Source organism: Primulina tabacum, chromosome 5 (genome assembly GCF_025594145.1).
Source record: "Primulina tabacum isolate GXHZ01 chromosome 5, ASM2559414v2, whole genome shotgun sequence".
NCBI lineage: Eukaryota > Viridiplantae > Streptophyta > Magnoliopsida > Lamiales > Gesneriaceae > Primulina > Primulina tabacum.
Genome location: NC_134554.1, coordinates 11,034,988 through 11,058,474, shown reverse-complemented (window position 1 = coordinate 11,058,474; position 23,487 = coordinate 11,034,988). Strand labels below are relative to the sequence as shown.

The 23,487-nt window shown below is 36.6% G+C and overlaps 5 protein-coding genes across 6 annotated transcripts; 3 read left to right on the top strand and 2 right to left on the bottom strand.

The window, feature by feature from the left end:
* Positions 1-313: 313 nt before the first annotated feature.
* LOC142546483 (protein TRIGALACTOSYLDIACYLGLYCEROL 3, chloroplastic) lies at positions 314-4,838 on the top strand. The gene is made up of 10 exons (XM_075654223.1): positions 314-856; positions 1,527-1,655; positions 2,099-2,194; positions 2,338-2,415; positions 2,527-2,588; positions 2,712-2,787; positions 3,234-3,341; positions 3,973-4,148; positions 4,231-4,315; positions 4,486-4,838. Exons 1-10 carry the CDS (start codon positions 659-661, stop codon positions 4,522-4,524), a joined length of 1,047 nt encoding a protein of 348 aa, XP_075510338.1. The 5' UTR covers positions 314-658; the 3' UTR covers positions 4,525-4,838.
* Positions 4,839-6,004: 1,166 nt separating this feature from the next.
* Positions 6,005-11,323, top strand: LOC142546481 (ABC transporter F family member 5). Its single transcript, XM_075654222.1, has 9 exons — positions 6,005-6,976; positions 7,285-7,626; positions 9,157-9,297; positions 9,543-9,722; positions 9,860-10,015; positions 10,295-10,396; positions 10,494-10,622; positions 10,885-10,989; positions 11,078-11,323. Exons 1-9 carry the CDS (start codon positions 6,122-6,124, stop codon positions 11,171-11,173), a joined length of 2,106 nt encoding a protein of 701 aa, XP_075510337.1. The 5' UTR covers positions 6,005-6,121; the 3' UTR covers positions 11,174-11,323.
* Positions 11,324-12,836: 1,513 nt separating this feature from the next.
* Positions 12,837-15,275, top strand: LOC142546480 (putative mediator of RNA polymerase II transcription subunit 26c). The gene is made up of 9 exons (XM_075654220.1): positions 12,837-13,475; positions 13,558-13,626; positions 13,734-13,816; positions 13,933-14,000; positions 14,155-14,213; positions 14,317-14,350; positions 14,430-14,560; positions 14,782-14,869; positions 14,980-15,275. Exons 1-9 carry the CDS (start codon positions 13,047-13,049, stop codon positions 15,087-15,089), a joined length of 1,071 nt encoding a protein of 356 aa, XP_075510335.1. The 5' UTR covers positions 12,837-13,046; the 3' UTR covers positions 15,090-15,275.
* A 600-nt stretch (positions 15,276-15,875) lies between these two features.
* Positions 15,876-19,709, bottom strand: LOC142546479 (uncharacterized). Of its 2 annotated transcripts, none has more exons than XM_075654219.1 (7): positions 19,486-19,709; positions 18,769-18,881; positions 18,437-18,678; positions 18,116-18,362; positions 16,718-17,467; positions 16,237-16,342; positions 15,876-16,148 (listed from the first exon to the last, which is right to left on the bottom strand). In XM_075654219.1, exons 1-6 carry the CDS (start codon positions 19,628-19,630, stop codon positions 16,259-16,261), a joined length of 1,581 nt encoding a protein of 526 aa, XP_075510334.1. In that variant the 5' UTR covers positions 19,631-19,709; the 3' UTR covers positions 15,876-16,148; positions 16,237-16,258. The 2 variants fall into 2 exon arrangements, with proteins under 2 accessions (XP_075510334.1, XP_075510333.1); XM_075654218.1 differs by having other exon boundaries at positions 15,877-16,153.
* Positions 19,710-20,450: 741 nt separating this feature from the next.
* Positions 20,451-22,898, bottom strand: LOC142546478 (violaxanthin de-epoxidase, chloroplastic). The gene is made up of 2 exons (XM_075654217.1): positions 22,527-22,898; positions 20,451-21,879 (listed from the first exon to the last, which is right to left on the bottom strand). Exons 1-2 carry the CDS (start codon positions 22,857-22,859, stop codon positions 20,632-20,634), a joined length of 1,581 nt encoding a protein of 526 aa, XP_075510332.1. The 5' UTR covers positions 22,860-22,898; the 3' UTR covers positions 20,451-20,631.
* Positions 22,899-23,487: the final 589 nt, after the last annotated feature.

Sequence of the window (23,487 nt, the reverse complement as noted above, 5' to 3'; positions counted from 1 at the left end):
TTTAAGTAAAAACAACTCAAAAAGCAATCAAATAAGATTGAGAGAATTCATGATATAAACTATAATACCAATTTTGAATTTTTTTTAGATTTTAATACAATTTTTAGACTTTACACAAAATTATTAACATTAAAATTTTAATATGTGGATACTAATATAAAATATTTAGTTTTATTGAGGATATCCAAGTTGTTTGACAAAAATTTGGTGTGAGATGATCTTACGGATCGTATTTTGTGAGACATATATTTTATTTGAATCATTCATACAAAAATATGGGAAGATTATTATTTTTTGAGCGGATTATTTTATAAAAGGTAATATAAATTTTATCGGATCGTTTCCACTGTGAAGCGACGTTTTCGGGGGCAATGGGAGTTGAAGAAATCTTACTTCTGGAACAACCCTAGAAAGAATCTGCCCGCTATTTGCGGATTACGCACTCGGCCACTCCGTAGTGTATATGTTCAATTGCGGCGGGATTGTTACTTAATTGTTTGTATCACTTGTGTGGTGTTTACGGAAGAAGTATTTGTCAAGAAAGTTGTTTCCTTTTATATAATTGATTTGGATCGGATGACTCCATTTCATCTGGACCCAACTTCCCTCTAGATGTTGTTAAGGTTAAAATCGTTAAAAAGTATTATAGGAGGAGGATATGGTTTCTTCAGTGGTTTCGTGGTCTTGTACCCCATTCACATCCAATTTCAAACGCAATGGGTCTTCCAATTTCCTCCACCCATTTCCAACCTTTTCTTACTCTTCCGAAGCTAATGATAACGCAACGAGGAAGAGCTCGGTTATTTGTGCTTGTGGGGTGGCTCCGCCTAAGGACCTAACACCCGCCAAATTCAATGTATGCTTCTACTCAAAACAATGCCGTTTACTTTTCTTTATTTATTGGTTTCAATTGGGTTTAAGTGGATAAACTTATCTGTGTGAATTTAAAATCCGGACTGTTTCCTTCAGGCTCTGAATAGAGCATATATCAATAAAAAGTTTGGTCGTATGTGTAAGTTATTCAGTTTTGGGAGGAGTATATTTACCTCAGTTTTTGGTCCATATCCCCCCAAATGTCATATGTCAATTTTGTTTGGCATGCTATGCATACTCCGAGCATCATCTTCTCCTGATGAATTTTGTGCTTTTTCCCCGTGAATTTGTGGTGTAACATAGGAGCCAATCCTTTTAGTTATCGTTGCAGAAATAAATCATCATCCAGTCTGTATGGAGTTGCTATTATGTATTTTTCTTCTTTGTTGCTAGTGATTCTTAAGTTTCTCTTTCATATGTTTGCTGCCGTTGGCATGCTCTGCAATTATGCCGACAATTTTAAAGGGACTACAAAAGGATAGAGGTATCCTGAAATTATGGCATTTCAAGCTTATTTTCACCGAGGAAACTATTAGCGGAATTCCCTTCTGCTTTTCTGCTACCACTAAAATTCATAATTATCAGAGTATGTTGAGAAGGCACTGTCTGTGTGTTTCTTTATGGTTCCTTTTTTTAAATTATTGTTTCTTCAGGGTTCTCATCAAGCAGAAACTTTGAAGGTGGGGAAGCAGCCGGTGGATGATTCTGATGTGCTTATTGAATGCAGAGATGTCTATAAATCTTTTGGGGAAAAACACATCTTAAGAGGTGTGAGCTTCGAGGTGACTTTCTTTAATTATGACATAACTTACTTAAAAGTTAGAAGCATGCATGCATATATTCAAAATCTAATTTGTTTTTCTGGTTCATTTTAGTTTACCCGCTTACAAGGAAATGGTGATATACCCTACACAGAATGACGAGTTTGTTCGTATTGGCTAAAATGACGATTTATTAACATCTTAGACAGAACCACTACCATTTGATAGGGGAAAAATTATACAGAGTTACAATATTCTTTCATTTGGAGGATGAGAACAACTAAGAAATCAGTGGAAGTGTAGATGATTGTTAATTGTTCAGTGTGCTTTTTCTGTTTTCTACAGGTTGAAATGATAAGTTACTCATTAGTTTTTACAATTGAATTCACCGTTAATCACAAAAATTTCACCTATTAAACATTATTCTTCCTCAAGGTTAAATTTCATAAAAAGGTCTTTTGTAGATTAGGCATGGAGAGGCTGTTGGAATTATTGGGCCATCTGGAACTGGCAAGTCAACCATCTTGAAGATCATGGCTGGGCTTCTAGCTCCGGATAAGGTAGTTCTTACTTTATAGTTTATACTTTCATTTTGGCCATTTATCTTATCTCTGAATTTGTTTAAACACAAACATGCTCCAGAAAGACTGATTTTGTTATTGACACATTGTGAATCTTTAAAAAGATTTTGGTTTATGATTAGGGTGAGGTTTTGATTCGAGGTAGAAGGCGGCATGGATTAATCTGCGATGACGAAATATCTGGTCTTAGAATTGGCTTGGTAAGATATACATAATCAGCTCAAAAGATCAGCAGATTGAACTTTAGTCAATCTTGTGTGCACAGCGGTGATTCTTTGCAGTTCCTTAATTCTATTTCTGTATCGCGACAGGTCTTTCAGAGCGCAGCACTTTTTGATTCTTTGTCCGTTCGAGACAATGTTGGTTTCCTATTGTAAGATTTTATGGAGGCTACATTTTTAAAATGTTAATTATTCCTTATCCTACAGCCATTAGAATTTGAATTTATTTGTTTGTGTATAATTCTGAATAATTCCCTGTATCTTTTAAATATCAGATATGAAAATTCAACCATGCCCGATGATCGCATTTCAGAGCTTGTGGCAGAGACCCTAGCAGCTGTTGGTTTGAAGGTAGGAATTTGCCAATCTAATCTCCGTCTGTCTCGTTCGACTTACAGTTTGTTTGGAAATTTAATGAGCAACGGTTTGTTTGGAAACTTAATTAGCAATAGCAAATTAGTTTTATACTGATTCTATTTTTGTGGATAAGCAGGAATAACTAGTTCTAGTGTCTATGTATTCTTAGTTCGACTGTTTTAAAAAAACTAATATGCAATGATATTTATGTGGCATCAAAGTTACTTTTAAGATGCCTGCTGAGGTGGAAAACACATGGAGCAATCTGTTGTATACTGAAACAAGCTAACCCGTATACCAGATATTATTTAGGCCAAATAAATAAAAAGAAGCTGGATAGTCTGTGAAGTGTTTTTCATGACTTCATGTTATCCGTGTCCAGTTATTTTTCTCCTTGATATGCTCTTATTTGAAGAGGATTAAATGCATGTTGTTTGTAGGGAGTTGAAGACCGGTTGCCATCTGAATTGTCTGGTGGGATGAAAAAAAGGGTTGCTTTGGCTCGATCCATAATTTTTGATACCACAAAGGATTCAATAGAGCCTGAGGTATAGTATTAGGGGTTTCCATGTTGTTTCTTGTCTTTCTATGTTATGCATTATCTGTTTTTTTGGATTATATATAATAGAGTCATTTGAATTTCTCATGAACTTAGATTTTAAAAGATTTTGATGAGTTCACTTGCAGCCTTTTTGAGACATAAATTATTTGTCTGCAGTTGTTTCCGTTCATGTTGTCCTCGAGAAATTATAAATGCATTTCTTTTTTGGTCATTGCTGTGATAATCCTATCTGGATAACAGGTGGAGTCTGATATTTTTGTGATAGTTATAATAGGCGTAGTCTGGTATTATTTATTCATATTTCGGTATAGGCCCGTTACAGTACTCGTATGAAACTGAGTCATGGACATGTAATAGTTAGAACTTGTTGGGACTCCATTTATCTAATTTTGAAAGTTTTAAATTACCTGTTACTGGAGTAAGATAAATGTTGCTTTTAAATGTAAAGATGGTATCTCAAAGTCGAGTATTATGTACGGAAGTTACTTGAGGAAAATAATAAATGGGACTTGCTTCTTAGTGATTGTAGTACGTCTCTTGTTTTACTATATCAGTATTCCTTCTTGTATGATGAAGTTTACTTTTTCTTACTGATGGCGATTCAAATTACCGAGCAGGTGCTCTTGTATGATGAGCCAACTGCTGGACTTGATCCAATTGCATCCACAGTAGTTGAGGATCTCATCCGTTCTGTCCATATGAAAGGAGAGGATGCAGTGGGGAATCTCGGGAAGATTGCGTCCTATGTGGTTGTCACCCATCAACACAGCACAATTAATAGAGCCGTTGATAGGTATGAACTGGATTGTTTAAAGAGCAAATATTTTGGTTTTATTTTTCCCTTTACCATGGCTACTTTGTTTGATATTTTCTAGGCTCATATTTCTGTACGAAGGAAAGGTTGTGTGGCAAGGAGTGACTCAAGAGTTCTGCTCATCACCAAATCCAATTGTCCAGCAGGTGAACCTCAGTTTAAAGGAAAAACTATTTCATGATGCCACTTTTCAACTCGAATATCATTCAAGTTCAGATATTTTTTATAACTTTTCATCCAACTGGTTTTTATAATCATTAGTTTCAGCAAGAATACAACCTTCCCGAATGAGTAGTTGACATTCATCTGTTTTCAGTTTGCATCGGGGAGCTTGGACGGGCCAATTAGGTATTAGCCAGCTGAAAGTCCGGTGACTTGATAGAGCAAATGCATAATTGCACGATAATTTGAATTTCACATGTGGAAATGGATAATATTCCATAATTTTAAAATTCAAGTTAATAGTGTAGATGCAGCTACAAACGGGGTTTCTACTTGTATGAAATTATTGAGAGATATATAGTAGTCAGGTGCGGCTCTTCCTTGCATTTGACAAATAACACTCACGACAGATGCTGATGGTCATGGATATTAAACAAATTGTATAAAATCAAATAATCAGAAACCTTATTCGGTGTTCAAGAGATGTTTATTTTCTCTTCAATATTTCCCTTCAATTAAAATCCAATCCATCTATAGCTGAAAGGTTATCATCCACAATCACTTAATGTACAATGTAGAATAGATGAATTGGACGTCTGATGACATCTGAAATTCATAATAACTACTAATATATGCAATTATGAAAGACACTGAATACAGTTATCACATGTGGACAGATTATTTGTGCAAAACGAGAAAATACAAAACATGACATTCAAAATAATGATTCAACCGAGTTTATCATCTCTTGGAATTGAATATAACATAAACTAGTATGCTCGTATTCAATGGCGGAGTCAAAAATATGACTCTGTCCGAGTTAGAATTTTAAACTCTAAAATGTTTTAATATTTTAAATTGATCTAAGTGAACTAATATCATATTATTCTAAAATTATAAAAAATTTACATACAATTTAAAAAAAAAAGTGTTTAGCTCGGATATACATGCATGTGGCTGTGCCACTGTCGGCATTGATAGAGGAAGAGGAATCAAGATCATCCTTGGCAAAGAAGTGAAGATGCTCCTCCTTGCCTGTGCCATACATACATAAACGTCGCTCGTTTTACATGAATGCTATCTTTAAAGATACAGAACCCTTCTGCACGATCATCCATCTGACGTATTCTCTGTCTATGTTTTGCACTGTTCTTGTAAGTGCAATGAAATACAATTCAAACCTGAAGTTTAAATGGTGTTGTTGGGGAAAAAGACACATGCATCCGATAATTACATTATTGCCACAAAACAGGCTTGCCCGAAGCCCAATGGGTGATGGTTTAAGGCTTATTTATTTTTTCATAGATTAAATTTTATAAATAGAACTCTGAAGTCTGACCAACAAATACATACAAATCACAAAATGCGTGGTTGATGTAGCATCTTGAATTGTTTTGTGTACGTGGCACAAGATGACTGGAGGATTGAGGTAACAGAGTTTGCACCACACAAAATGAATTTGGCACCACTTAATCTCTCTCTCTCGCTCTCTCTCTCAGTAAACTAATATTATCTATCTAAAGATTTTGTTTTTATTTTCTCGAAGTCCAATAAAAAAACATGTAAATTATTTATTTATTTGGAAGAAGTCGGAAAAATGTTCCTTCTATTAAAAAAAATCTTAATTTTATTATAATCTATCTAGAAATAAATATATGACTGGAGCACAATTCTCTTGGTCATCCTCCTTGTGTCTTTGATGAGCTGAGAGCCCGAGGGAAAGAAGAGGAGAGTCTCACATTGCTATTTCTAACCATCTTCTCTGAGAATCTCTCTCTAGGAAGAAAGAAATGGATTTGGCATCAAAACTTCGATCCTCTTTTCTTCCCGCGGCCTCTCCACTTTCAACCACTAGCCGCCCTATCCATTGCCGCTTCGTCGCTGTTGTCTCCACCTCCGCCATCCACAGTCCTCTCCTAAAGACTCCTCCTCTAATTTTTTCCAAGCTACAATCCGTGGCCATTGAAACTTCTGCCTCCACCACTGTTTTTGAAGAAGAGGATGAAGATATAGAGGCCCTTTTCTCCGATTATAATTCCGAAGCTTCCCAAGTTAGCTTCAAACGACCTAATAAGGGTTCCAGTGGCGCGTCCGCCATTTCCTCGGGCGTGAGGTTGGAAAATGTGAGTAAGAGTTACAAGGGAGCCACCGTACTGAAGAACATCAACTGGGAAGTGAAGAAAGGAGAAAAGGTTGGGTTAGTGGGTGTAAATGGCGCAGGAAAAACAACCCAGATGAGAATTATAGCCGGTTTTGAACAACCGGATTCAGGGAATGTAATCAAGGCAAAAAGTAACATGAAAATTGCGTTCTTGAACCAAGAATTCGAGGTTGTGTCCACTAGGACGGTGAAAGAAGAATTCTTGAGCGCTTTTAGGGAGGAAATGGAGGTTGCGGGGAGGCTGGAGAAAGTACAGAAGGCGATGGAGAAATCCGTTGATGATTTGGAGCTGATGGGGAGGCTGTTGGATGAGTTTGATTTGCTTCAGAGGAGGGCGCAAGCTGTAGACTTAGATGAGGTAGATGTTAAGATCAGCAAGTTGATGCCTGAGCTTGGGTTTGTGCCCGAGGATGCGGATAGACTTGTTGCATCATTTAGTGGAGGGTGGCAAATGAGGATGTCGCTCGGGAAGATTCTATTACAGGTAAAATTTAATCGCTTACATGATTCTTTGGACTTGATACACGTACGAAAATAGATTTAAGTGTCAGGTGGATTGGTTTTTAGCTGATTTCAAGTGTAGTGATTTTTGTTCCCAGTCATGAATGAACGACCTGACGCTACTTACTCTGTAAGTTTTGTATACGTTTTTTTTCCGAATTGCTGGTACGAGCTATGACCTTCACGTGATGATGGCAGACATATGACAATTTTGATGCAGATTATGATTACTCGATTTGTGTTTGTTATTTGTGCTGTTTACTTATCATATATTTATGAAATTATTTGCAGGATCCTGATTTATTGCTTTTGGATGAACCCACAAATCATCTTGATCTTGATACCATCGAGTGGCTTGAGGGCTATTTAAATAAGCAGGATGTGCCAATGGTCATCATATCACATGACAGGGCTTTTCTCGATCAATTGTGCACAAAAATTGTGGACACCGATATGGGTGTTTCGAGAACTTATGAAGGAAATTACTCTGATTATATCATTGCAAAGGCAGCATGGATTGAAACTCAGTTTGCAGCATGGGAAAAGCAACAGAAAGAGATTGAACAGACTAGGGACCTTATAAGCAGGTTAAGTGGTGGAGCAAATACTGGCCGTGCTTCTTCTGCCGAAAAGGTCTATATTTAATTATTCGATCTCTCTGTTATCTATCTGTCCATCCATACAACAAGTTTTAAATAAATTTGATCTTGTGTTAGATGAGAAAGTTTGGTATTTTTTTTCTTTTTTAACCTACTTCTACCTTGTTCTGTGTTTCATTACTCTTTATGAATTCTCTTTGTTCAGATTTAAGAACATTTGGCTCTCGTTAAATATTTAGGAGACCAAAGGCTTATTATAACATTTTTAATACTTCAACTTCTCCAAAGATTTCCTAAATTTGACGGCATTTTGTCCTTGGAAGTGTGGGTCCGCTCTTTCCTCATGGATGCATTTCCCTTTTTCGAGAAATGAAGGATAAAAAATTAGCCTTCGTGTGCTCTAAAACTGTTTAATTGGGACGAGGTTTTGGGGTTGTGAATTGTAACTAACCCCTCACCCCAACTCCAAAAAAAAAAAAAGCACGTGACATTGATACGACCTCATTTCAGATCATGACCCGGTTTTGCTTTTAGTCTTTGCCTCCCACATTTTCATTTCCTTCTTTTGTGGTTTCTGAAAGAAAAAGCATACAGCAGGAGCTTGAAATATTTTAGAACTTAACCTTGCCTTGAAGCTTTTTTTGTTCATTCTTATGCTGTTTCTTCTAGGGAAAAAAAGGGTACAAACAAGGCTCAAGCCTCAACTAGATCTTTTAGGAACTCAAATTAAGTCTTAAAAGTGCAGTGGGGTGAACTATCCTTCATGATTCCGAGTAGTAGTGATTGATAGTGTGCTTCTATGTTGCTTTACCTGAATAAATGATGCAGCCTTTGTTTGTACTTTAGTTAAACTTGAATAATCTTGTTAATTAGTACTATTCATGCATAGGTCACTTGATACTCAGGATATGTTACATTACATCGTGTATGTGTGTTTTTTATTTGTCAAAATAACAGTCTGGGAATTGTACTATTTGATTCGGCTTCTGTCTTGCTCTATGTTCTCCCTGGAGCCACTGCAGTACATAATTCATTGCCTAATGGTCTTTGCGTTCATCGTGATTTCAGCTTTTTTTGGATGAGAAATAGTTTCTGATGTGTTCGATAGTTATCTGAATGTTTTTTTCTGGTGGGAAATTGTTGTTTATCTAAATGCAATAGTACCACTACTTTTTGTGAGAACACTTCAGGCTTTGCTTAGTTATTTTTCTTTAAAATTTAGCACTTCTATATCCAAATGAGCTCATGCTGCTTCCATGAGGCCCCCAAGGCTTGGTTGTTCCTATTTATCTTTAGACTTTTAACAGCTGTCATACTTGATTTGGCTGTTATCTGAACATTATTTAGCTTTTCTTTGTTAAATTTTGTGTCCGATGGAGTCATCTTCCTGCTACCTACAGAAGGACCAATTTAGGTTAAAAAATTTACTTCACTTCTTTTCTAGTTTCCTAATAATAAATTGCCTATTTTTTCCTCTATGCCGGTGCTGCTGGAGTCTCTCAAAGTTATACTTACGATTTTTCCCTTGCCTTTGGATATCTTTATTAAATTCTGGTTGGAGCAGAAGCTGGAGAAGCTCCAGGATGACGAACAAGTTGAGAAACCCTTTATTCGGAAGCAAATGAAGATCAGGTTTCCAGAACGTGGACAAAGTGGTCGATCAGTTGTGAGAATAAAGAACCTAGTATTTGGTTATGAGAACATGGTAATCGACTTTCTATACCACATCTAAAATTTCATATTACATTATTCCGTCACGTAAATACTAGGGTCTTGTACCAGGAATTTTTTAGGGTACTCATGTAATTAATTTTATAGATTTTATCGATTTGCAGACAAAGATAAGTTCAGAATCTAATTTTTTCCCTAACAAAGGATTGCCTCCATGAAGTTTCTTTTTCTTTTTTACTGGCTAGCACACCCAACATTATCACATTCACTTTTTTCTAGGTTCTGTTTAAGAATGCAAATTTGACCATTGAAAGAGGAGAGAAAATTGCTATCCTTGGTCCAAATGGGTGTGGGAAAAGTACGTTACTTAAACTGATTATGGGCATGGAAAAGCCAACAAGTGGAGAAATTTTACTTGGGGATCACAATGTACTGCCAAACTATTTTGAGCAGAATCAGGTTGGTTATTGCTAGTGCTGCTGGTTTCCTTGTGATACTTAGCTCTAATTCTAATATTTGTTACCAATGATCTGAAAGGTTCTGTGTGTTATTTATTTCCTTTCGTGATTGAAATTACTTGTTACCCTTTTTTTCAGGCAGAGGCTCTTAATTTGCATAAAACAGTGCTGGAAAGTGTTGCTGAAGTTGCGCAAGAGTGGAGACTTGATGACATAAAGGGTCTCCTAGGTCGTTATAACTTCAAGGCAGATATGCTTGAACAGAAGGTTTCCTTTCTAAGTGGTGGTGAGAAGGTACATGCTTGCACAAATTTGCACTTCCTTCAAAACTATTGAACTTCATCTATATTATCATATTAATTAACTAACAAAATGTTTGAGTTCAATTTGAAGATGTCATGATCATGTTTTGCCAGTAACTACTAAAAATGAATTGTTTTCTTCTATCGAATAACCATACCATTTCTTAATATATATATATATATATAAAGTAGAAATGGAATAAAAAATAAGGAAGAATTAAAAAAAATACGGATTTGTTATATATATATATTATTGTTTTCCCTTGTGCAGGCTCGACTCGCCTTTTGCAAGTTCATGGTTCAACCTTCAACCCTTCTTGTTTTGGATGAACCGACAAATCATTTAGACATACCTACGAAAGAGATGCTCGAGGTTTGACATCTGATAGTTTATTTCCCTACTTTTTTCAGATGCGACATTAATACAACTAAGGGTATTCTCTTTTTATTCACTTGATGTCATGTATCAGGAAGCGATAAACGAGTACCAGGGAACTGTTATTACAGTATCTCACGACAGGTACTTCATAAAGCAAATTGTTAATCGAGTCTTGGAAGTGAAAGATGGGATGCTACAGGACTATGCTGGAGACTACAATGTAAGTCCTAGCTTTACAACAGAATATATTTTATGGGCATTCAAATTATGTTTATTGGTTGTCTAATGTTTCCAGAATACTCTAAATTTAGGCATTGCATTGGGTTTCCATGGATCAAATATTAGTTTAAACTGGTAGAAAGAAAATATATATGAGTTCGATCTGAGTGTGCACTTCAATATTTTAGATTTTAATGGTTCTTTTACGTGCAATTTTATCCACATTATGGATGCTGGTGACGTGGTATTGTTTGAGATGACAGTACTATTTAGAGAAGAATCTTGAAGCTAGAGAAAGGGAGCTTGAAAGAGAGGCGGAGATCGAGGATAAGTCACCAAAAGCCAAAGCCAAATCCAAGATGTCCAAGGTGAATGTGTGATATTAGAGTGAAGCTCAGTATCTTTAGGTACTTTGAAATTTGTTCTAATAGAATGGGCTTCTTTTGTCTGTGATAGGCGGAAAAGGAAGTGAGGAAGAAACAGAAAATGCAGGCATTTCAAGCTGCTAAACAGAAATCCAAAGGATTAAAGAATGCTAAAAGATGGAACTAATGATTGGAAAGCTGACATTGTGTATTTGTATATATGCTGCACAAACAGATATAGGTTAATTTTTTTAGAAATGATTGGAAAGAAAAACTGTCTATTGTCACCTGAAATTATCACCGGTAATACCAAGGGATTTTGTATTTTTGGTGATTATTTTATTGTTGCATTGGAAAACTTTATTTCGGTATGATTGTGATTTTTGTTGAGTTGCACATTGTTGAGTTGCACATGCATGTAACCAATTTCCGTCCCCTTTTGGGTAATTTCCCCTCGGACGACTTCTTTTTTCATGGTTGGTTGTGTCCCTAATGGAACGGGAATGTAGTGGCGGCTCTGGAAAATTGATTTGAGGATTATTTCTTTTATTTGTAAAGATATGATTTAGTTTTTTTTTAAAACGACGCGTCCACACCGCGTACCATGAAGATATTACGCTGGATGCTCGAGGACTGGTGGACCATTGGGCTGCCAATCGTCTCCGAATGGCTATCCGGGATTGTTCCCGGATTTTGGTTTTTGTCTCTGAAACAAAGCTAAAAGGATCTCGAGCTGCTAGTTTGCTAACTAAAATTGGTTTTCATAATTGTTTTGTCGTGTCCAGTTTAGGGCGAAGTGGAGTTGAAACTGGATATACAGAGTTTCGGGCTTGGACATATTGATTTGGTGGTTGCTTCGGGAGAATGACAAAGATGGCGATTTAATGGATTCTATGGAAATCTTACTCGTGGACTTCGTCATCACTCCCGGACTTTGCTTCGTCGTTTGCACTCCTTATTTTTTGTCCGAAAAAATGAGAGGAAGTGATGGTCATTTGTCTCAGATGGATTCAAGGTTCTAAAATTCTAGTTAGACGTCGGATTAGTGCCTAGGCGGGGACTTTTTAAGGACATGTGTGAGACCTAATTAATATTCCTTAGAATAAACAAGCCATTTTGGAGTATTAGTTCAGAATTTCCGTCTATTGTGTAAACTTGTTGGAATCAACATGCAGAATTTTATTGTGTCTTCCAGGAAACTTTGTTAAAGCGTGTTCGACAAGTCAAAACATTGGACAAAGACCATGTTCTCTTTTTTCCTTCTTTCCAAAACATATTTCAGCAGCTCCTCAAACTAAAATTTCTTCACACGAAGAAAAAGGGAAAAACAATCCAAAATAATCGCCTTGGTAATTCACGTCCAACGAAGAAACACAATATCAAGCCTCAACAAAAAGCACAACCTTCACTTCGTATTCTACCCAAAAACCCATTTCATCGGGAAATTGAACCAGAGGTATAATTCAATCTAAAGAATCCATCATTGTGAATCCCATTAAAATTATCGGGAAACATCTTCGATAAAATGGGTTCTTTCATTTGATAACAGCAAGAAAAAGCAACCTAACAAAGAAAGAGTTGTACTTGTACGAGAACAACTAAGATTTGAAATACAACAGTCAGAAAAAAAAAACAGCAAGGGTGGGAATTCTACCTGAAATTCTTGTTTTTTACGTTTTATTATTCATTTTTATAATAATTAATAAGATGAATTATAATGTTTTTTAAAAATAATTTATTTTAAAACTCAACGATTTTTCCTTGATACTAATAATAATAATAATAAATAAATAAATAAAAAAGAAAAAATGAATACAAGAAGCCAATAGTAAAGCAACTGAACTAGTGTTGTGTTGCTGCTTCACAGCTCACCAATCCCTCTCGCCACTATTTCTTCTTTTATTAAAAATTAATATAAAAAAAAGAATAAGAATATAATTTGTCATCTTCTTCCGCTGGCTCCGCCTGATCAGCGTGAGATTATCAGATGGCCAATCCTCTGTCGTTTCCTCGACTTTCCTCAGATCTGCTGATGTAACCTCACGATTACCTATTCAGCCATGGATTCCGAAGAGTTTCGGGCGATTCTATCCAGATCGAGGGTAGGGATATGGGCGCTTATTGAGACGGCCATTCGAGTAGCTAATTCCGATTTTGCGGAGGAACTGCGCCGTCGCCGCGACAAAATCGTCGAGGCTCTCTATACCCCGCCATCCCAGCTTTGTCGAAGCTGCAACAGCAACGTTGTTGAGGAGCATCAGTATTTTAACGACAACCTTGATACCAACACTATTAGTAATAAATCTAATGATGATAATAGTACTAGGATTTTAAATGAGGATTTTAGCAAGAGTCCGCTGACTCCCGAGTCAAACAACCCCGATTTCAGTCGAGGAGACGAGCAAGATTTGGATCCCTATGGGGGCTTGTTTGACGATGAGCAAACCAAAATTCTCACCATCAAAGAGCAGCTTGAAGACCCACATCAGGTTTTCCACTTTTCTCTTTTACGTAGTTTTCGCTTCTTTTTAAATCAGCTGCCGCTGTATATGAATATTTTCTCGAGTGTAGAGCGAAGATGCTGTGGTGGATTTGCTTCAAATCCTGGCTGATATGGATATCACGTTCCAAGCTCTCAAGGTGAGAATTAGTTTTAGCCATCTTCCAGCTAGTTGTTTATAATTTACCAGACCTTTTTTACGTCAAGTGTTGGACAAAAGATGAAAGGATCTGTGTTTCTACTGTAGGAAACTGATATCGGGAGGCATGTGAATCGATTGAGGAAGCATCCATCAGGCGAAGTTCGCAGATTGGTCAAGATGGTTGTCAGGTTTTTGCTTTCTTCTTTATCTGATATACTTCTTTTTCTTGTTTTTACTTTATTACGATGGTGTTTGTGCCTTTGGTCATTGGTGATGTTTTTTTGGGGGCTTCGTTGGTGCACAGAAAATGGAAAGAAACTGTGGATGAATGGGTCAAGGTGAACCAACCACAAACATCTTCAAACCTCTTAGGTAAAGTTGTTAGACGTTCCAAATTTAGAAAGTGATCTCTATTGTATAATTACTAAACAGGCTAGCTAAAATTACTTCATTTTAATGTTAATGAATAATCTGAAGTAGATAAGAGAATTTATTGCTAATTCTTGGTGGGTGATGGTGGTGACAGCTGATGGGGATTCACCTCAGCACAACATACCCAAAAATCAGCAAAATGGTCGTCACCAGGTAACCGAGTTTGTCTAATTGGTTATATTGTTTGGAAAGAAAATGAAGAGAATCTGAAATGGGATTCTACATATTATTTGAGATGAAATTTTGGTTCTTTCAGGTTCCAGATTTTGGCTACTCCCCAAATCCACAAAGTAAGCATCAAATCAGATTGTGATTTCACTTTTTGTTTCTATTTGATATATGTTGTTAATCTCCTCTCTTAATTTACAGATGGGAGTTCTAGTGTGGAAAGAAATCATGCAGAATATGAGCCAAAGCCTAAGCCACCTCAAACTGTACCTCGGAAAGAAGCAACAAGACCACCGCACTCAGTTCCAAAATCTTCTTCTGCTCCTCCTAATGTATCTGAAGCTGAGCCCAAACTTTTTTAAAAAATTGGCATCATAATTGTGTGCACCTTAACTGTGAATCATGAACTTGTCAGTTTCGGTTTGATGCAGAAATGTTGAAGCCATTTATTTATGTTGTCAAGTTCCTATTTAGGAGCTTGCTCGTTTTGAATAAAGATTTTAGTCCAAGGTATTTTGACTAGGTGTTAATGAACAAAATGGAATTTTTGCAGAGAGCACAAAGGGAATCTGTGATAGATGACGAAAGACTTAATTCAGCAAGGAGGCGGCTTCAAGAGAATTACCAAGAAGCTGAGAATGGTGTGATTTTACCCCTTGGCTTAGTAATAGAAGATGTAGGCATGTAGCAGCACCTTTTAGAGATGTTTCTTTTTATACTGATTGGCATCTGTTTGTGTTGGTTTGTGAAGCCAAAAAGCAAAGGACAATTCAGGTGATGGATATTCATGAGATCCCGAAACCAAAGAATGCCTTCTTTGCAAAGAACAAAAGTGGCTTTCAGGGAAGGCACCATCGCTGATTTGCTCCTTTCTTTTGACTTGTGTTATATCATACCATTATTATATCAAATTGTGTGCCACATTACATTGTTTCGGATTAAGGGGTTTCCCAAAAAGCTGTTGGTTGGTCCCCCGATACATTTTGTCCGAATCACCAACATCATCATTATCGTTATATATTAAAAGAAGAGCTTTTGCATGTGTAATTTTGTTTTATACTGCTAATTAAATTACCGTCGATGTTTTTAAGACGACCAAAATTGGAATTTCTGTCATGTTTGATTGAATGGTAATGTATGTGAATGTAGTCGATCGCCTGTCTTATTTAAGGCTCTAATGGGGTCTTATGAGAGATGACAGGCGGGAAGTTCGTATAATGATTACAACCATAATTTTGATGTTTTATGTATGATCAATCTGATTGGGTGACTTGATGAGATAATAGGACAATATTTATGGAATGGTAAATAATGTTACTTAGTGGGTTAGGAAATTACATAGGATTAGTAGGCTGGGTTATTATTTACTTATCTCTATGTCATCGGGTTGTTTTGTTTTGTAACCTTTGGTCAACATTTTTTTTAAAAAAATAGCCTCATGTAATATATTTGTTAGTTACATGAGGATGAGGAGGTCATTTTTTTAAAAAAAATGTTGACCAGATCTATTTCCCCAAATACACTACATGAGGCTATTTTTTTAAAAAAATGTTTACCAAGGTTACAAAACAAAACAACCCTTTACTGCTCCGTAGATTGATATATATGATGTACCAAAATGTGTGCTGCTTGGTAATGGTCAAAGGGAAAAAGGACAATAATTATTCTATTTCATAATCGAACATTAATATCACATCCAAATCACCTAAAATTATCTTCTACTTTAAATTCGACCAAATGTATCGCTTTGTATATAATGATTTAATTATTTAACATGCAACCAAAACATTTCCCCTCACATTGTCTATAGTCTCTTGTTTCGATGACCTCTTCTGCGCAGTACGGTTCATATGTTCAATGTTGTATGGCTTTGTACCAAAGATGAGGATCAATCCTAGCACCCTGACAAATTCACGAGTGCTGCGCTGGAACAAGAGTAAAGGGGTTCAAAAGACTCACTCTACTGATGAAATGAAATTAGTTTGGCCAACATCCAGAAAGAGATTACCTGACAGACCAAGGGTGCTATCTTAATCAAACTCGTTTCCAGAGCAAGTCAAAGGATTCTGTTCTTGACACGAAGAATCCTTAAAAAACACTGTTTCATTCTTCTCCTACAAATACAAACAAAATATATTCATTTTCCTCACGAGGGAATGTTGACAAGGAATGTAATAAGCAATTCCAGGTGAACAAGCTAGGAATGCTAAACTATACGGTCCCATCAGAAGCAAACCAGAACTCTGAATTTTTTTAATAAACAGCACTCCAAGCAATAAAATAAAGTATAGATACACCTACTTAATAGCTTTGATGCACATTGCACCAAATCTCTGCAGATCTTTACCTAAACAGCCAACCTTTCTATTTGGGTATGCAAGTGAATCTACCGGATATTCAAACATCAACACATTCCAAATACTAATCGCTTAAATGGGACTTGTTCAGACTTAAAGATAATTCAACATAAAAAGAATGTCCACACAAACCTTTCCGACATTGGGGGACCAAAATGGTCTTCCACTAGTATCAAGGTAGCATCCACCAGGGCTAGCTCTTTCACTCGAAATCACATCCGTAATGTTCAATGGTCGAAGTTTCTGGATAGGAAAACCATGGCACGTTTCTTCAGCATCCAATATAGATAAAGTCGACTTGTCACATGATGGATTTTGCAGTTCAGAACTTTGGCATAGTTGCGCTGTGACAAAAGCATCAAATGAATCAGACAAGGGTGCACCATGCTGCAAGCCTGATTCATTCTCTTTTGGTTCACACCCAGCTTTACGCATCAAGGATACTTCAGATAACAAGCCTCCAATGCTTAAGGTAGTAAAGCAATCATCCCATGGAGATTGAGATTTTGTGTGCTTCCTTTCTATTGTTTGTCCATCCAACTTGCTCTCATCTGGGTGTGGAGACACATCACACAGTAACTTTCCATTTCTTTCACCTGAAGTCAAAACAATAGGTTGCAAGGTTGACTCAGTCTCCAATTTCACACCTGAATTACTGATCTTGGACTGCAAAGATGCTTCAGACAGCAGGGCCCCAACACTTATGTCAGAAAGTAAACCAATTGGCTGCATGATACATTTATTTATGGAGTTGAGATCAGAGTCTTTGATATTTCCCTGCAAAGATATTTCAGATAGCAGGTCTCCAATGCTCAAGTTGGTGAAAGTATCATCCCAAAGTATTGTCGGTTGTGCAGGGACGTCAGTGGTTACCTCATCATCCTAACAAGAACAAGATGCATTGGTTAAATAAAACATAGAAGTTAATACCAGTTGGAAAGATGATCTACCTGGCCATAAGAGTATTCATATGTCAGAGAGAAAAATCATATGAAGCACATAAAAACTCTACTCAAAGGAGACCGTAGGATGTTAGGAGAACACGTATTCAAAAGGCAGCAATATCATTAAATTTGGGTATTCAAATAAACCTTTCAACAGCAGTTCCTTTATATGCAGCCTAACCTTGATGATTTCCAAGAAGTTTACGTCCAAGACCGTTATGGGTCTATCTCCATAATGTCATCATGAACATAATGCACATACATTTCAAGGACTGTAAACTTCACATCCACATAATTCTGTTCACACTAAACTCTAAGACACAGCATTTTGGAAATCACAAGATCTTCCTTCCACCTGGCAAATCAGGTTAAAAATCAATATTCGGTTTAGTCTCATTTCATATAATTGATTCAATTGAGCATTCCTAACAACTGACGATTGCCATTTTTCCCACAAATATTTAAGTCACAATACACTCGCTGTTACCGAGGAAAGATATTCAAGACTATTATCAGTGAAATCATCCACAGTTAAACAAAGTAGCATGAGAAAACTGATTAGCCAAAATCTGAATCCCAAATTTACCATGCGATCTTCCATGGCATCCACAACCTTCATTTCATTCACTACTGAATCTGAAACTTCACTCACATTGATCAGATTTTGAACATCCTCACTATCCTCAACTATTTTAGCTTCTTGCTGGTTTGTGATATCCATAAATCTACTGCAGAGGCTGATCTTTCCCTCAAAATCTGTATGAGCCTCAAATTCATTAAATGTAGGGGTTCTCTCATTCGTGCTATGCTGGATATTTGAGTACCAGCCATACCTAGAAAGAAAATCAAGTAGCATGACAGAACTACAGGACATGGATTTCCAGAAGACAGAAGAAATAGGCTTTACCTTAGGCGGAAAAGGGATGGACTCTCCGCAGCAACATACACCTCCTCTGCAGTAATGGCATTGTCATTTATCGTCCATTTTTGGCATGTATCTAGTGCTTCTGACTTTGTACTGTAGGGGAAAAGCATGAGTTGTCCTCTTGCAATAGTTGAACAGCTCCATTTTGCATTCAGATGTCTGACCACTGATGATATCTTCTTCTGAGCACTTAGAGTGAGTTCTAGAAATGGATTGTAGCCATGCTGTGACAAAATGACACCATGCAACAACACAATTTTAACAAATGTTTTGAGGCAAGCAACAACTTGCCCTTATGGAGTTGACAATCATACCTCCTCTAATCCCAAGCGAGTACTTTCATTTATTGGGAAAAGCTGCAGTTTAATCTTTGCAGATGGGATCTGCAATTGAGCCGGAGGCTGCAATTTAGTAATCCCTATACTTTCTGCAATACAGAAATAACCATATGAAATCCTTTAACTAGCTAACTGATTCATGCTTTGGTTTCCTGTGGAAATTGGGTGAAGAGAAATAGGGTGAAAACATCTGCAAACTCAAGAAGACAGATAGCAATTATTTTTAAAACTTTAGTAGAAATTGCTTTGGGTCTCAAAATGTAAAAGGATACGGACTGATATATTTACACGAACCAACGCAACAGTTTTGTTTTTAAATTGGAAACTTGTTGTAATCGACCACAATGCAGTCACAGATGCAATACAAAGAGAATGAAAAAGTCGAAGAGGCAGTCACTATTTTTTTAAATCATTGTTGCAACCACAAAATTACCAACATAAGTAATAAGGAAATAAGCCGAAATTTAATGGCATACATGCACCTTAAGACGCTAAGCCCTATTTTATTGGTTCGTTAGATAGATTCAGCTTGAATCCATAACCTCCTAGCAAGTGATAGGCTTTCGATTAATTCAATGCTTTAAGCCAGTGTACCGGCAACATGTTGAGTCGTATCTTGCTGGGTGGAACAGGGCTATCATCTTTGCAGAAGACAGTCAAATTAAAAAAAAAAATGCAAGTAAGCTTCCAAACCTGTGGCTTCATGATACCGCCGACCAGTTATATTCGCAGATTTTTTTGCAGGACCTTCGTCTTGCTTTCTTCCAACCTCAACAATCTTTCTTTTCTGTTGTCTAACGGATTTCACGGTAGATTTTCTGCCAGAGAAACCAGTCATTGTTCGCTCCTGATAGAGAATTTAGGGTTTTTTGAAAAAAATAAGGTACAAACGCAAAACTCCGTTTATGTTGGCGCCTGGCGGAGACCCCTGCGTGTTATTTAAAAAATCTGGGTCCCCATGGACCGGTTCACCATTACTTGAAAAAGAGAGTTTTTATTTTTAGAAATAGTAATTGATTCATCTTTTTTTAAAATAATTGATCATTTTATTTTCTAAAAAAATCATTTGTTTAAATTTATAAAGAAAATAGAAAATTTGTATGTATAGATGCCAAATTTTAATTATTTATTTAATTACGATAGTTTTATATATTTTAATGTTGTATTTAGTAAAAAAAAACCACCATAATATTTTTTAGAACTTAGGGACTATAAATGTTATATTGAAATATCATAATATTAATTACTATGGTTTTTTACTATGTTAAAATTCCATGATTACGAAATTTTGTTGAAATGGCAAAACAAATGGATTTATATTATAAACAGTGAATTTTATCACTATGTTTTAGTCTTTGTCCGTTAATTTTGTAATTAAAAATAACGGTAGGAACTAAAAATGTGACATTTTTAGAAAATTTAACAGCCGAAAATGTCACGTTGAAATGTATTAGAGACCAGAAATATTTCAGTACGGAAATATGAGTACTAAAATATCGGCTGAAGAACGTATAGTTGTCATAAGAAAAAAAAGATTGATCTTATTTCTATTTTTATGCGTGGGTACATGAATTTCATATTCTGATATTTTGGATTTCACAAGCTTAAAAAACCCCGCAGTCTTGTTGATCGAACCCACAATTTCTCGTGGTTTTAGATATTTTTATAGACATTGGGAGTAGTTCATGTCAACCATATTGTAATCAGCTTTAGATCCTATCCCACAGTTTGACATTGAAGAAACGTCAAGTATGTTGTTATGGATTTGGAGTAACGATAGGTTTGGCTTCTTTTCCAAGAATCTCAAGGAATAAATCTTTCCAACTTATGATGCAAACATTAACCCTCGTGCGGGCCTAAAGGTGGATTTTGACAACAAGAATTATCAACAAAATATAGCTCCCACTCCTTGATTCTACATCTATCAAACGCAGACTCCAATCGATGCCTCTGACTCTCGTCTGGGTATGTGCCATCTGGGCTGACAAGAACTGCCCCACTGTACGACTGTCCCGCAACTCGAGCAGCTCCATGGTAGTGAAACAGACCCCAAGTAAAATCATCTGTCACATCCACTATCGTCCAAAATTCATTTGAAACCACTCCATTATCCAATACACTGAAGTAAAATGTCCCAGGTATCTTTCCTCGTTTAACACGGTATTTTCTTCGTCTCCACACCAAAGCCCCTCCAAGTGTTTTCACTTGAAAAACTGGTTCATACCAAAATGACCCTCTTGCCTTTCCCCGGTAGAATAACTGGTACTGGCATGGGAACTGATCGTAAGCGGGGTTTTGTCCAGCAACAACACGCCAACTCCAACCCAACCTCCCTAACCAACCCACAAGAAGATCTTCACTTATTTCATGACTCAAATCCTCCCCTCGAAACCGAACCATTGGCATCACATGAGGTTTCTCTGGAATCTTGGCATCCAATTGAAGACAGTTATGCTTCTGCAGTACACATAAGGAAAATTCTTCGAGTTTAGGACTCTCGTATGAAGCAATGCAACAATAGTTGCATACTTGGTCCACTGGACTACATTGATTCAAGCATTGAAGAGCTTTCCTACAATTTGGATCCAACAGACAATTCAATATTTGAGGCCCACAATTTTTCACCATGCAATTCAATGTCGAAAAGCCTTTTGCTCTGAGATTCTTCAGGGTCGAAACTGGCCTTATATAAGCATTTATTATAACTAGCAGACAGAACCGTATATCATCAGCATTATGCCTATCCCAGGCCTCAAACACAGTTCGAACAACTTCCTCTGATTTCTTCAGTTCTCGTTGTGGAGGCAATGATAAAAATCTGAATATACTTCTTTTTGCCTCAGTTTGGACAAGATATCCCCCTAACTTGTTTGTCAAAGCAGGAGATGAATCAAAACATATGACATTTGAGACCTGTTGACAATTGGCTTGGATCCATTCAACCGATTCTTGATCCACTACAGCAACAATCATCAAAATATTTGCATGATCTATTTTCATCCCTATGAACTCATAACTCGCTTGATTAAAGTTATCCGTGAAAACAAGCATTTCAAACCCTTCATCAATCCATTGCAATCTTTCAGCCTGGGGATACAGAATTAATTAGAAAAATCTAGAGGTCTCACATTCACCACTCCCAGCCAACAAAATAAGATCACTAATAGATGCATAAAATGCAATAATCAGTCTTGAAATCAATGGGCAATTGATGCATTATAGCATTAGTAAATATAAGACCAAAGAAAACTTCAAAAAAATACCAAAGAAATGCAAAATTATAGATTGGAGAAGTTGACATTCAAAAAACTTAAATTGAATAACGCTTCTCTAAGTACTTGATTCTCGAGGCATTGGTGATTCATCATTTAAGCTGTTGAAGCATGATCGATGATCATTCACATAAGACGTTAAATTAGAGAAAATCAGAACTTATTCGAACAGTTTCGCAAGACTCTGATATACAAGAGGACAGAGAATAAAAAACCATGCACGAAAGCCCATTTGATCAATTGCTCCAAGAATTATCAACTTGATTGCAAATTTCATTTAACACAGGTAAAATCATTCAAAGCCTTTAAAGATAGAGATGGTTTACTATTCATGAATAAGCATTCAACTTTGAAAATGTCATCCAATCCGAGAGGAAAGTGTAATAAAACTAAATCATCGAACGTGATCCAACCCAAGCGATCCTCTACCAAGTTCAAATTAGTATTGAAAGACACACTCACTGTGTGGAGCATGACGTCCGACCAAGGTGTGGATTTAAGCGGGCTTACGCTACCTTCGCCGACAAGAGCCACTATTCTCACCGGACTCGTACTCTCGTCCATGGCAGCTGAAGTGGAACAACAACGAAAATTTGTGCCTCGGATCAATAGATTTGTATGGCAGAAAAGGCGGTGACTCGGAAGAAAACCGAATGATTTGGCGATGAAGAAAGCCGGTGGGCTGTACAGTCGTGGCTTGTATTCATTGGTTGCGTGTAGAACGGAGAGTTCGAGCGTTGGGAAAATGAAGCGGGCATGGAATGGATGGTAGAGCATCGACGGTGGAAGAACCATTATCCTTTTTAAGCTGTAAACAGAAGTACTATTATCTATAAATTCATTTTACACCTTAAAATTTTACTTTAAAATCATGTAGTTATATAGTGTAGTGGATAATAATTACAAATTATATATATATATATATATATACACATTACTTTTTAATTATTCAATTACAACTGCATATGATCCGTTAAACTAATTTTCTATGTTATACAATGCAGTGGAAAATTGAGATATTAGTATTATAAAGACTATGTTTGGTATGGAGTATAAAATAATGAAATGATTAAGAGAGAAATGATTAAAAAAATGATTGAAGTAGATAATGATAAAATAATATTATGTTTGATATGATTGTTAATAATGAGATAAATAATAATTTTTTGATAAATTGACAAAATTGCTCTTCCAGTTTTGTGGCGGTGGTTCGGCTATCGGCAATGGTGGTTGGCGGGGTCGGCGGTCGGCAACGATCGGCGGCGGTCTGCGGTGGTCGGCCGGCAGTGGGGGTGGTCGTCCGGCGGTCGGTGGAGGAAATGATGATGAGTTTGGATTTAGGAGAAGTATAAAATTGGAAAAATAGGATGTATTAAAAGTATGATAGATAATTCTAAGGGGTGAGGAGTGATTAATTTATCCC